Genomic DNA, 11,870 nt, shown 5'->3' on the forward strand with positions numbered 1-11,870 from the left:
TTTGAAACAAAAATGAAAAAATAATCATTTTTGGCATGCCTTTCCTGCTCTGAGGCCCACAAAAGGCTGTTGTTTAGCATATAAACTGTGTATACTATCCCTTTTTAAAAAAAAGTTAGATGGTGAACTGCTGGTATCATTTCTGCGAATGGCAGAATTAATGCTTGACTGTAATTTTTAGTCAGTGATAATAATTGGTACTAAAAAGGCTTGCTTTTCTAGCACAAAAGGAAAGTGAGGTGTGAAAATCCAGTCATGGGATCAGCCCTGAATATTGGTGAAAACTGTCCTCTTCCAAAGGGCGTTGGGTTGTCTGCAACTCTGCTTAAAGGAGCTGTCAAACTCGTTTGGCCGGTACTGAAATGGATTCTCCACTTGCCTTGTGTTTAGGCTGGTAGTTATTGTGTTGTTCACAATACAGTTTGCTGCTTTGTTAGAGTACTATGCATTTTCTGCTGAATTTTATGGTCAGCTGCTTCAGGAGCCTTGGCTTATTGCTATCCGATTCACAGCATAAGCCCTCATCTCCTCCTTCCCTTGAGATAATGTTTAGTCAAGAAGACTCTGAGGTCAAACAGTGTTCCTTCTGTCTTACTTTCCCTTTGGAAAAGCAAAAGATGGACCCAAAGCTCTTTTACCAGGTTGCTGTTTTAGAGAAGAGGCAGTAGACATAACATCCATCAATAAGAAATTGGGTGCCTTGATAAGGCTATTGATGCTAAGGATCACAGTAGCATTTTCATTCTTCAGAACTGAATTTAATCATTTATTTTAAAAGCATCATTCTTACTTTGGTATATATTCATAAAGATAATAAGTGCGCAAGATCCTGATTAGGGCTGCAGAGAATGCCCCATCGGGGAGGTGTGACTGCCTCTCTGGGTTATTCTGATTTTAGTAGAATATGCATTTCCCCAGTGGTACGACTTGGCAACTGGGAAGAATATATTTCAGACAGCTGCTCATTCCTAATCCTCCTGTGAAGGCACATGTCAATCTCATGTGCTTCCATATTTTACTTTCAGTTAAAAGCATTTATTGTGATTCCAGAGTTATAAAAAGATACATCTGTTAAAGGGTGCTGGCTTTGAGGGTATTTGCTTAGATTTTTACAAAAATTGGTGTAGAATCAGTTAATTCAAAGGCTGAGCTAATGTCAGCTGTGGATTTTCTTAAAACTGTGTGTCGTACATGACATTTCTGTATTATGGAAACAATAATAGCAATAACAACAACTGCACTTATGTACTGCTCTTCTAGACAGATTAGAGTGATGAACAAAGTCAGTGTTATTATTATCCCCACAATACAGCTGAGCAGGGGTCATTTCATAGAAAAAGAGCTGGAGGAACTCATTAGCATAACTCATTAACATATGCCACACCCCTTGCCAGCACCGGAAGTATGTCATTAGCATGACTGATGTGCATATGCCACACCCCCTGACATCACTTCCTGGCCATTCAGGGCTGAAATTGGGTCCAAAATTGCAAAAAGGGGCTGAAAATGGCCAAAAAGGGGCCCAAAATGGTCAGGATCGGGCCACTGCTGAGTGGGAGAGTGACCCACCACCCATCAGAGGCCCGATCTGGGCCGTTTCGGCCTCAATCCAGGCCGAAACAGACCCAAAATGGCTGAAAGTCAGGTGGACCTCTTTGGGGAACTGCCGGAACTGTGTTCCTGTGCGTTCCCCCTCAAAATGAGCCCTGCAGCTGGGGCTGATAGTCTCTCTACATGAGACATCTGACACATGAAGAACATGTGGCAGGAGATGCAATGGTAGCTGGGAAGGGTAGTTTAAAAAGATGGAGCTGGTGGCAGGGCAAAGGCTTTCTCCCATGACCCATCTTCTACACATTGTGGGGCGGGCGACAAAAGTATGCCTTACCTACCCAACTCCCCATCCTTCCTCTGAAACCACCAGACATCCATAAGGGATTGCAGCATTTGAATGTTGTGCGCATGCACAACATTCAACTCCTGTAGGTCCATATCGTGTGGTCAGTTCCCAGATTTTGTCTGAGATACTGCAGTATTCAGGCATCCATGGCTGAACGTTATGTACATAAAGGTAAAGTAGTCCCTGGTGCAAGTACCGAGTCATTACTGACCCATGGGGGGACATCACATCACGATGTTTTCTTGGCAGATTTTTTGTTACGGGGTGGTTTGCCATTGCCTTCCCCAGTCATCTACACTTTACCCCCAGGAAACTGGGTACTCAATTTACCGACCTCGGAAGGATGGAAGGCTGAGTCAACCTTGAACCGGCTACCTGAACCCAGCTTCCGCCGGGATCGAACTCAGGTCATGAGCAGAGCTTGGGCTGCAGTACTGCGGCTTACCACTCTCCGCCACGGGGCTACCCTATGTACATAAACCTGTGAAAACATTATAATTGCATGGCTGTCTGGTGAGTCAAGCATGCTCAGTGAGCAGGTCTGAAAGTTGCAATCTGGTTTCCCCTGTTGCATACAGGAGGACAATATCATCTGAATTTCTCTACTGTCTTTTATTGTTTAGCCACAGAACTATTGGCTGTGAGCACGGGGTCTCCATGCCCCATATTCGGCGGCAGGATCAGTTGCACTCAACATTCAGCCCTTCTGGGGAAAAGAGCTTTGAATCCACTTGCTTAGGCACAAGATGAACGGGGGGGACACCATGCAAGTGAGAAGACGAGAAAACCTGTGTGCACTAACGGGCAGCGGCTGGTGCTGCAGTAAAAGGCTGAGGTTGGCAGTGGAGGCCGCAAGCGGGTCGGCTCTTACCTGACCACCTGCAAAAATGACAGGGGTGGAGGCGGGCTTTGGGCGATAGGGGATGGTGGCACCTTTCGGTGGGGACTAGGAAAAGGGACAAGGAGAGGGAGAGAAAACATTAGACCAACGTTCCTGAAACAGTAGCAGAAAGAGAATTAGAGAGCAACCATACACGGAAACGGCACATCAAACATGCTGCATGTTAATTGGTTAGATTTGAATTCACAAAGCCCTGTTCTGAGACAAGACAGTTGCTAAGTAATCCGCAGAGAAAAACGGTTCTGCATTTATTTTGCATCTCCGTTGTCCTTATAACAACTTCATTAAGGTAGGTTTGAGCCCCACACTGCAGTTTTTAAAACATTTGCAGTTAAAAGGTTTATTAGAAGCTAGATGTGTTGTAAACTTGGCATTAAATCATTTTTATTATGGAGGTAACCAGTTGACTCAAAGGGGTTTCCATCCCTTCTCAGTTTCTTGGGGAGATTCCTTCTCTCTTCCTGCCTCCCTCTTTGCAAGATTGGACCACATTTCTTGCTTCCATTGCAATCCGCTTGCAAGTTCTATGTCAACCAGAATGATCCGTGTCAGTCCTTTCCGACTTTCACTCACCAAACCAAATGGCAAAGCTGCTACATTTTGAAAATGGTTTCTGTAGTTTAATAAAACTGTAGTTAGCAATGAAGTGATATTTTCACTGTCTATTCTCTGAAAGCACAGAAGATAGATAGAAAGTATGGACAGTTCCAATGTCTGAAGTATCTTTCAGGGGTGCTTTAGGGATATGATACATGTTTCATACAAACCTAGGAAGATTAGTTTTAGATGGGTAGCCATGTTGATCTGCAATAGAACAATAGGATTGGAGTCCAGTGAGACCTTGGAAACCAACAAAATTTTCAGGGGCCGTTTCCACACTACTCACCTTCATTCGGAACGCCGCTGAACGTTGCGAAAAAAATGCAGAAGATAGTGTTTTCTCGTGCGAGTTTTGTGCGATGTTGCACAAAACTCGTGCGAGAAAACGCTATCTTCCATGGTTTTTTCGCAACGTTCCACAGCATTCCGAATGAAAGTGAGTAGTGTGGAAACGGCCAGGGTGTAAGCTTTCGAGAGTCAGAGCTCCATTGGTGTCTGAAGAAGGGAGCTCCGACTCTTGAAAGCTTACACCCGCAAAAACTTGTTGGTCTCTACCGTGCCACTGGATTCAAATCCTAGGAAGATTATTGAATGCCAAGATTATTCAACAACTCTAATGGTTGTTGAATAACCTTGGAAGTGTTTCATGTTCCTCCACCTCCTCTCTTCACCCTCCCCTCCCACACCCCCCCTTGATATGCTTCATTTTCTCCACTGCCTTTTAAATACCATGAGAAAATGTTCTCTCCTCTGGCTATTCTGTCTCCTCTGTCTTTATCAGAGGCTGTCTATATCACTTTCCATCTTTTTAAAGTCACCCTGTCATTTTCAACATCCAAGGACATGTAAAACCACCAGTAGTTGCCTACGATGCTACCAAGCAATGGAATGCAGCTTGCCCAGGCTTGGAAGTTGGTATTGTTTTTTCTGTATACTTTACCCCCGTTGTTACAGACTGTACCTCCAGCATCACCACACAGATCTGTTTGACACACTGGATAATTGCGTCGGGGGTCCCTGAGATGGTCACTGCCCTCTCTGTGGAGTTGGGCAGCATGTCCCCCGCCACTTGAACCTGTGCGCCTGTTGACTGAAGGAAAAAAAAGGAATAAAGAGAAGAAAAGCCTTGAGTATACATCCAAAACACATTATCCTCAAGCTCTTCACAGTCTTGGCCCAGCATACCTACGGGATCGCCTCCCTCCCTTTGTCCCTCCATGGCAGCTTTGCTCATCTGAACAGGGTCTCTTGCAGGTGCCAGTCTGCACATGAGTGAAGTCAACAGCAGCCCATACATGGGCTTTCTCTGTGGTGGCCCCTACCCTGTGGAACGGCCTGCCTGAGGAGGTCAGGAGAGCCCCCACTCTCCTAGCTTTCCACAAACAATGCAAAACCAAATTATTTAAAAAGGCTTTTTACTCAGATAGGAGGGCGGTATTATAGGGAGGGGGTCTCAGATGCTTCGCTAATGAGTTAGGGACCATAGACTTCACCACTATGTTGCCTTATATATCTGTTGCTTTAAATATGTACTCCTATATACTGTCTGTGCTTCATGTTGTCTATTGTCAGTCCTTGAATTAATTATATTCTGTTTCAGCAGTTCTTCAACTACGTATTGGATCCTTGCTAATGCTATGCCTTTGTAAACTTGTATTTATTTACCCTATGACATTGTTTATGGAAATGTCCTTGACACTATATGGAAATGTCCTTGCAGCTAATTGTACTAATCTCACGCTATATAATCCGCCTTGAGTCCCAATGAGAAAGGCGGACTAAAAATGACATAAATAAATTAAATAAAAGGAAGGGTTAGGATTTTGCCTGGTGGATTGTGTCAGTCCTGCCCTGCACACAACGCTCAGATGCTCCACTTAGAATATCTTTGAACCATTTTCTTACAGTACAGCCTGTGTAAGAAAGCCCTCCTAAATAATTTGGTTTTGCACAGTTTATGGAAAGCAAGGAGTGTGAGAGCTTCCCTGACCTCTTCAGGCAGGCTATTCCAAAAGGTGAATGAGAATGTATAGGCAGCTATTGATTATGCCCAACTGCAGGGGGATAGCTGCAGAAGGCCCTGCTCTGGAGAGCAAACCTCTTCTATGCCATGGTGGGGCATAGGGACAGTGGCAGTCCCATAGATATGAGGGACCAAAGCCATGAAGGGCTTTGTATGTGATAGCCAAAACCATGAATTGAGCCTGGTAACTGATAAATGTCCCGCAGAGTTTGAGTCCAGTGGCAGCTTAGAGACCATCAAAATTTTCATCTGGTGTCTGAAGAAGAGAGCTTTGAATCTTGAACATCTATTTCCTGAACATCTCATTGGTCCCTAAAGTGCCACTGGACTCAAACCCTGCTGTTCTACTGTAGAATATCACAACTATCTACCTGAAACGATCTTCATGATAAATGTCCAGACATAAGTTGTTGTTTTTTATGAAAGAGAGCTCTAGGCTCCTCCTCCCCCACTTTGGAACAGTCGCTATAAAAGTATCGGCCAGCAAGAGAATTTGCATAACCAGTCCTTCCACCTTGCCTCAAATAAAACCTGTATAGAAAAAAAAGCTGTTGCCTTTACCTCTCTGATTTCCTTAATTTTGGAGCCTCCTTTGCCAATCAGTGACCCACACTGGCTCGCTGGCACGACCAACCGCAGTGTTACCGGCGGCTTACTTGTAGCTGTACTGTTGCTCATGGAGTTGATTATATCCTTTGAAAAGAGAAGAAGGGTTCCCTTAGGCTGCCTTCTCACACGTTGGATAATGCACTTTCCATCACTTCAGCAATCATTTGCAAATAGATTTTCCCATTCCACACAGGGAAACCCAGTTGCAAACGATTGCTAAAGTGCATAAAGTACATTATCAGTGCATAAAGTGCATTGAAAGTGCATTCTCCACCGTGCGAAAGCAGCCATAGGGAAATGTAGCAGTCAGGAAATAGCCAGTCATTGAGCGAACAGAATCCTCCTCCAGCCTAAATGAAAAGATGGGCAGATGAGCTCCATACCAGGCCACAAGAAATGGATCTCTCAGAAACATCCAGAATCATGGCTTGAACCTCTAGACTTAAGATCGAAGATGATTTACAGTCAACACTGTAGATTTGACTGACTTGCAACGATGATTTTAATTATTATGCATGTAGCACAGTGTCATAGGAAATGTAGGTAGCCTTTCTGTTCCTCAACAACTTTGTACCACCAACCTCAGGATGTGCAGATTATTCTTAGCACCCAGAAGCAGAAAGCAAAAGCAAACAGGAAGCCGTATCCTGCCAGTGATTCCTTTATGGCAAGAAGGGAAGCATCATGCCCAGATGTTCCCTTTCCATTCCTGTAATCAATCCATTTTTGCTAGCTAGCAGGTACATTTTTATCCTTCAGTCTCAGAGAACTGGCCCTTCTCCATTTTACCCTGAGAACAATCCTGTGAGTTAGTTTAGGCTGAGAAAATGTGACTGGCCAACAGTCACCCAAAGAACCAGATTCAAACCCCCAGGGTCTCCCAGATCCCAATCTAACACTACAGTCACCACATCACACTGTGTGTATGTAAAGTGCTATGAAGTCGCTGCTGACTTATAGTAACCCCATAGGGGTTTCAAGGTAAGAGAATTCAGAGGTGGCATGCCCTTGCTTGCCTCTGGCATAGCAACTCTGGACTTCCTTGGTGATCTCCTATCCAAGTATTAACCAGGACTGATCCTGCTTAGCTTCCAAGATCTGAGGAGATCTGGCTAGTCAGGGCCATCCATGTCATTGCCTCACACTGGATGTCTAAAAATATTCTAAGGAGATTTCAGCAGGGCACTATCTACATAGGTGCTCGCAATACAGTCCCTATAGGCAACTTTCTCTCTCTGTCCCACCCCTTCTCTTTTTTAAATTTTCAGTGCACTTTAATAGATTTGACATGCTTGGAAGCTAGTTTTGTGGAGGGAGATAAGTGTGCCCTTTCATCAACAAGTGTGTGTGTGTGTGTGTGTGTTATGTGCTGTCAAGTTGCTTCCCACCTGTGATGACCCTATAAATGAAAGACCTCCATAACTTCCTATCATTAACAGACTTGCTCAGATCTTGCAAACTGGATGACATGGCTTCTTTTATTGAGTCAAGCCATCTTGTTTTAGGTCTTCCTCTTTTCCTACTGCCTTCCACTTCATTGAGTTTTACGAAGAGTCTTGTCTTCTCGTGATGTGACCAAAATACGATGGCCTCAGTTTTGTCATTTTAGCTTCTAGGGAAAATTCAGCCTTGATTTGATCTAGAACCCACTTATTTGCCTTTTCAGCCATCCATGGTATCCGCAAAACTCTCCTCCAGCACCACATTTCAAATGAATCAATTTTCAATTCAAATGAATCAGTTTTTCATCAACAAGTAGCCATTAACTTCCTGTGGAATGATGAGTTTTCTTTACCTCCTCGAATTTGTAAGCAATCATGGCGAAAGCCTTGAAGATGGCATCTGTGGGACCAGTAATGGTCACAATTCTTTCTGGACAATTTCCCTCTGAGATATTGATTCGTGCACCACTCTGGAATAGAAAACCCGCATCTTGTCAGCCAATAAAAGCCATACTGATACAAATATGGTTATGTACCAGGTTTTTAAAAGAATTCTTATGAAAAGTCTCCAGACTGATTGTACGGAATCAATGCTTACCTCCTCACGCATCTTTTTCACTGTTTCGCCTTTCTGAAATTAGACAAAACAGCCAATAATCAACAAGCAATATCACTGACATTTTCAAAAGCGATTCAATAAAACTTTCATCACTCTTTTACCAAAGATAACATAAAGAATCTTAGCACAAGTCTGCCTTGTCTAATATCCAGGTTAAAAAAAGAGAGAATTATATATTTTAGTCATCTGATCTCCACACCATAGATATATATCTAGTTACCTTCTTTGATCAGCTGTATGATGGAGAAATGGGGGGATATAATTCATTTAAAGAAAACTGATTACATTTTTTTTCCAATTTCAATTTAGTCCTCCTCATATGTTCAAGAAGTAGTGTGTGTGTGTATGGGGGAGGGGAGTAATTAAGCCTGCTCTCTCTTCTGCCAACCTCTAAGCATTCAGCTGCAGATATGCACCTATGCGCATACAGGCCATGTAAGTTCAGCCAACATGAATAGGAGCCCTTGAAAAGACAAGGTCTCCAAGTCTGCAGATAGACCCTACAGGCAGTCTTGGCTAGCATATTAGTGTGGTGGCTAGAATGCCACTCTAGAACTCATTGGGTGACATTGGGCCAGCCGCTGTCTCACAGGATCGTTGTGAGAATACAGTGGGGAAGGGGAGATACATGTGAACTAGCATTGTCTGCCCCCCACCCGGGTTTTCCCACAGAGTTTCTAGCAATTCCTAGAGAAGCATGACATCATTTCTGGGTTTTCCCCTGAAATGATGCAACACTGTAGCATTAACGGTGCCCCCCCCCATGTCCCTGCCCCTTCAAGGCTCCTCCTTGTTGTCAGCTGTTAGAAAGCAAGCCTAGTGGAAATCAGCACTGGGCTCAGTGAAGTAACTTAAAGAGGAGCGAGTGGGAGGCCTATGAGTAGCTTGGAACCTCCAAGAGCATTTGAGGGGTGGGGACAGGTGCACTGGTGTCAGGGAAGGATGCTCTAGGATTCACAAGAACTTGATGGTTAAACTCTAAAATGCCTCCCCCTTGACGTCTGATGCCAACTCTCCCCTCTGTAATGTGCCACTATTTCCCTCCCACTTTCCTTTCAGGCACCAGCAGTCAACAACAGGGATTGGCAACCCTTCCTATGAGTGTACCACATTCAACCTGCTTTGTTGTGCATGCACTCAAGAACCATCTTTTGGGGGGAGGGGGGAGATGAGAGAGATCTCCACTTCACCTGGTATGGATACTGTGCCTGGAGAGTAGGGAGTAGAAGATGCCCGTGGAAATCAGAGTACTGAAAGATCTAAAAGCGTAATTTAAGAAATTACCTTGCCAATGATGCTTCCTACTTCCTGTTTTAAAAGAAAAATGGGGGATAAAATAAGCAAATTTAAGAGCATTCCTTACCAAAATATATTGTTCACACTGCTCCAGACATGACTAATTTAACAAATTAGTCATAGTCATGGGACAGACAGAGAAAATGTGATTTCTTTATAATTAAATGAGAAGATATCCTGAAGAAAAAGGGATCCAACAAGCACTTTGGGACATTCCCCAGGGGCTGTGTTATGCCAGAATGATTTCTTAGGCAAGCATCTCCTGTGGCCACTCAGTTTTTCCTCTCTATAGAGGAAAGTATCAGAAAACCAGCATTTCTGCCAAACCAAACTTCGGCCACATATGTGATGATTGGTTTTTTTTTTTTTTTAATGATGGGATCTTTAAAGGCAACAGTGTCTCATCTGATTTGTCCCCAAGTTCTTTGTATATCGGCTTTCTTGATACTGCTGCCAAAGCAGGTTTGGATTAGGAATCTTTCCCACTAAGCAAGCCATTTCATTTCATTTCATTTATTAGACTTATATCCCGCCCTCTCTGCACGCAGGCTCAGGGCGGGTCACAACAACCCTAAAAATACAAGTATAATTTATAATAAAACAATTTACATTAAACAGTAAAACCGTCAGTATCAACTGTCATAAAATAAAGATGGCCAACAGCCATCGCCAGCTTCCAAAAGATACACGGAGAATTGAGGCATGAGGTTCCCTTCCTGATGAAAAGGAAATGTTAAGTTTGGGAGTGTTGTGTGAGTCATGTGCTTCTCAGGGAGAAAAGTAACGGGTGTGATGTACATACATCACCTTTTTTGCACCGACATTCATTTGAACAAAAGGATCGCTCATGGTCCTACTTGACCCAGAAACCATTGCCAGGAGATTCCTCACCTCCCTTACCTTGCCATGCATCAGCAGTCGGATCGTGAGGGTCACATTCAGACCACCCTCAGAGACTTTGGATTCCATCTTCTACTGAGGTATGGTGAATATCAGGATGTTGGAAGACCCAAGGATAGAGAAAAGTGTCTATCACCTGGAGAGAGAGAGGCCAAACAATGCTTTTGTTTATTTTCTGTACAAGGATGAACAAGTTTTCAGTTTAACACTTTACACAGCTTGACACCCATTTTGTTTTAATGAGGTGTGAGAAGCCCTTCCGGAACATACTTCAGTTCTAGAATACTGAAACTATGAGGGATTGGAGGGAAATGCGCTTTCTTTGGCACCTACATTTTGTACCTCCCTTTCGTTCATTCTTTATATTCAAACGGTGAATCATTTGGGATATGTGTGCTGCCAGTATAAAAATGTTTGTTTCCATCCTTGAGCGTTACGCTTCAAGGACAGCAAGGGGAAAAAAAATCCTCAAGAGTTTCAGTTAGTAAATTGGCAGTCAGGCAGTCCCAAATCTCTTCAGGCCTCTGTGATAATTTACCTTGTGTTTTTGGTTTTTTTCTCTTTGACTAAAAGATAATCCTCTATATTCTCATCAAAACCAGACATCACACACAGTTTCTTTTTTAGGTTTGTGTCTTTGCTTACTTATCTCCTACATGCCATTAAATGGTGTGATTTTTAAAGAAGTGTTCATTGTATTGGCTAAATTGTATGTTTTAAAGGAATGTTTCCAACATGGATAAGTCGTGTGATGGAGCAACATGGTTTTCTGGCTTGTGTCATATGAATTATACCCACAAAAAATGAGTCAAAAATTTTGAAATGAATTTACGCACAATGTTTTCATCTTATGGTATTTTTAACTGACTCTGTTTTTATTTATGTCTGAATTTATATTTTTTTTATGTCCCATTTTTTCTCCTGGTAACTCAGGGCAACTAACAACAAGACCAGAAAAATACTTTCTTGCACAAAACCCAACAGGACACAGCTACCGCTGGATTCCTTATCGCAGTTTTCAGACCAAAATTCTGTCCTGAAGAAGTTAAAAGTGACTCAGATCCGATGCATAATGCTGTTGGCAAGCCCTGCATGTAAATGGAAAGGAGAGACCTGGACCCTGCCGTCTGCAGTCATGCAAGGGATGGAGAGGGCAAGAGAGTGCAGAAGGGAGAAGTCTGTCTGTCCAGGGTTCATAACTATAAGCAGGGTTGCCAGCTTCAGGCAGGGAAATTCCTGGAGATTTGGGGACAAAACCTGGGTTGGGCAGAGACCTCAGTGGGGTATAATACCGTAGAGTCAACCCTCTGAAGCAGCCATTTTCTCCAGGCAAACTGATCTCTATGGCCTGGAGATCAGTTGTAATTCCAAGAGATCTCCAGCCACCACCTGGAGGTTGGCCCTCCTAGCTATAAGTTCCACAGTGAATCACCAAAAGCTACTTTAAAGAGTGAGGATTTTTCTTACCCTTACCTTTCAAGACATTGCAGTCCTGGGTGTGAGTGAACTAATGTGGACCGACTCAGGACATTTTCAGTTTTACAGAGGAAATGAACTCAAAAGAAACAGTGTTGCTCTAA

The 11,870-nt window shown here is 43.3% G+C and overlaps 1 protein-coding gene across 9 annotated transcripts in view; it reads right to left on the reverse strand.

Annotated features, from left to right (window-relative positions):
• PCBP3 (poly(rC) binding protein 3) overlaps nucleotides 1-10,359 on the reverse strand; it is a 42,011-nt gene extending 31,652 nt beyond the window's left edge. For 4 of the 9 annotated variants that reach the window (XM_054981589.1, XM_054981573.1, XM_054981580.1 and 1 more), the window contains exons 1-7: nucleotides 10,291-10,359; nucleotides 9,379-9,402; nucleotides 8,074-8,106; nucleotides 7,829-7,945; nucleotides 5,986-6,117; nucleotides 4,363-4,491; nucleotides 2,772-2,846 (exon numbers count right to left, since the gene is read on the reverse strand). In XM_054981589.1, the coding sequence (XP_054837564.1) occupies nucleotides 2,772-2,846; nucleotides 4,363-4,491; nucleotides 5,986-6,117; nucleotides 7,829-7,945; nucleotides 8,074-8,106; nucleotides 9,379-9,402; nucleotides 10,291-10,359 (579 nt within the window). Of the gene's footprint in view, nucleotides 1-2,702; nucleotides 2,847-4,341; nucleotides 4,492-5,985; nucleotides 6,118-7,828; nucleotides 7,946-8,073; nucleotides 8,107-9,378; nucleotides 9,403-10,290 lie in introns of all 9 variants that reach the window. The other 5 variants (XM_054981556.1, XM_054981548.1, XM_054981541.1 and 2 more) reach the window with 3 other exon arrangements.
• Nucleotides 10,360-11,870: the final 1,511 nt, after the last annotated feature.

This window comes from Eublepharis macularius, chromosome 1 (assembly GCF_028583425.1).
Source record: "Eublepharis macularius isolate TG4126 chromosome 1, MPM_Emac_v1.0, whole genome shotgun sequence".
NCBI classification, from domain to species: domain Eukaryota; kingdom Metazoa; phylum Chordata; class Lepidosauria; order Squamata; family Eublepharidae; genus Eublepharis; species Eublepharis macularius.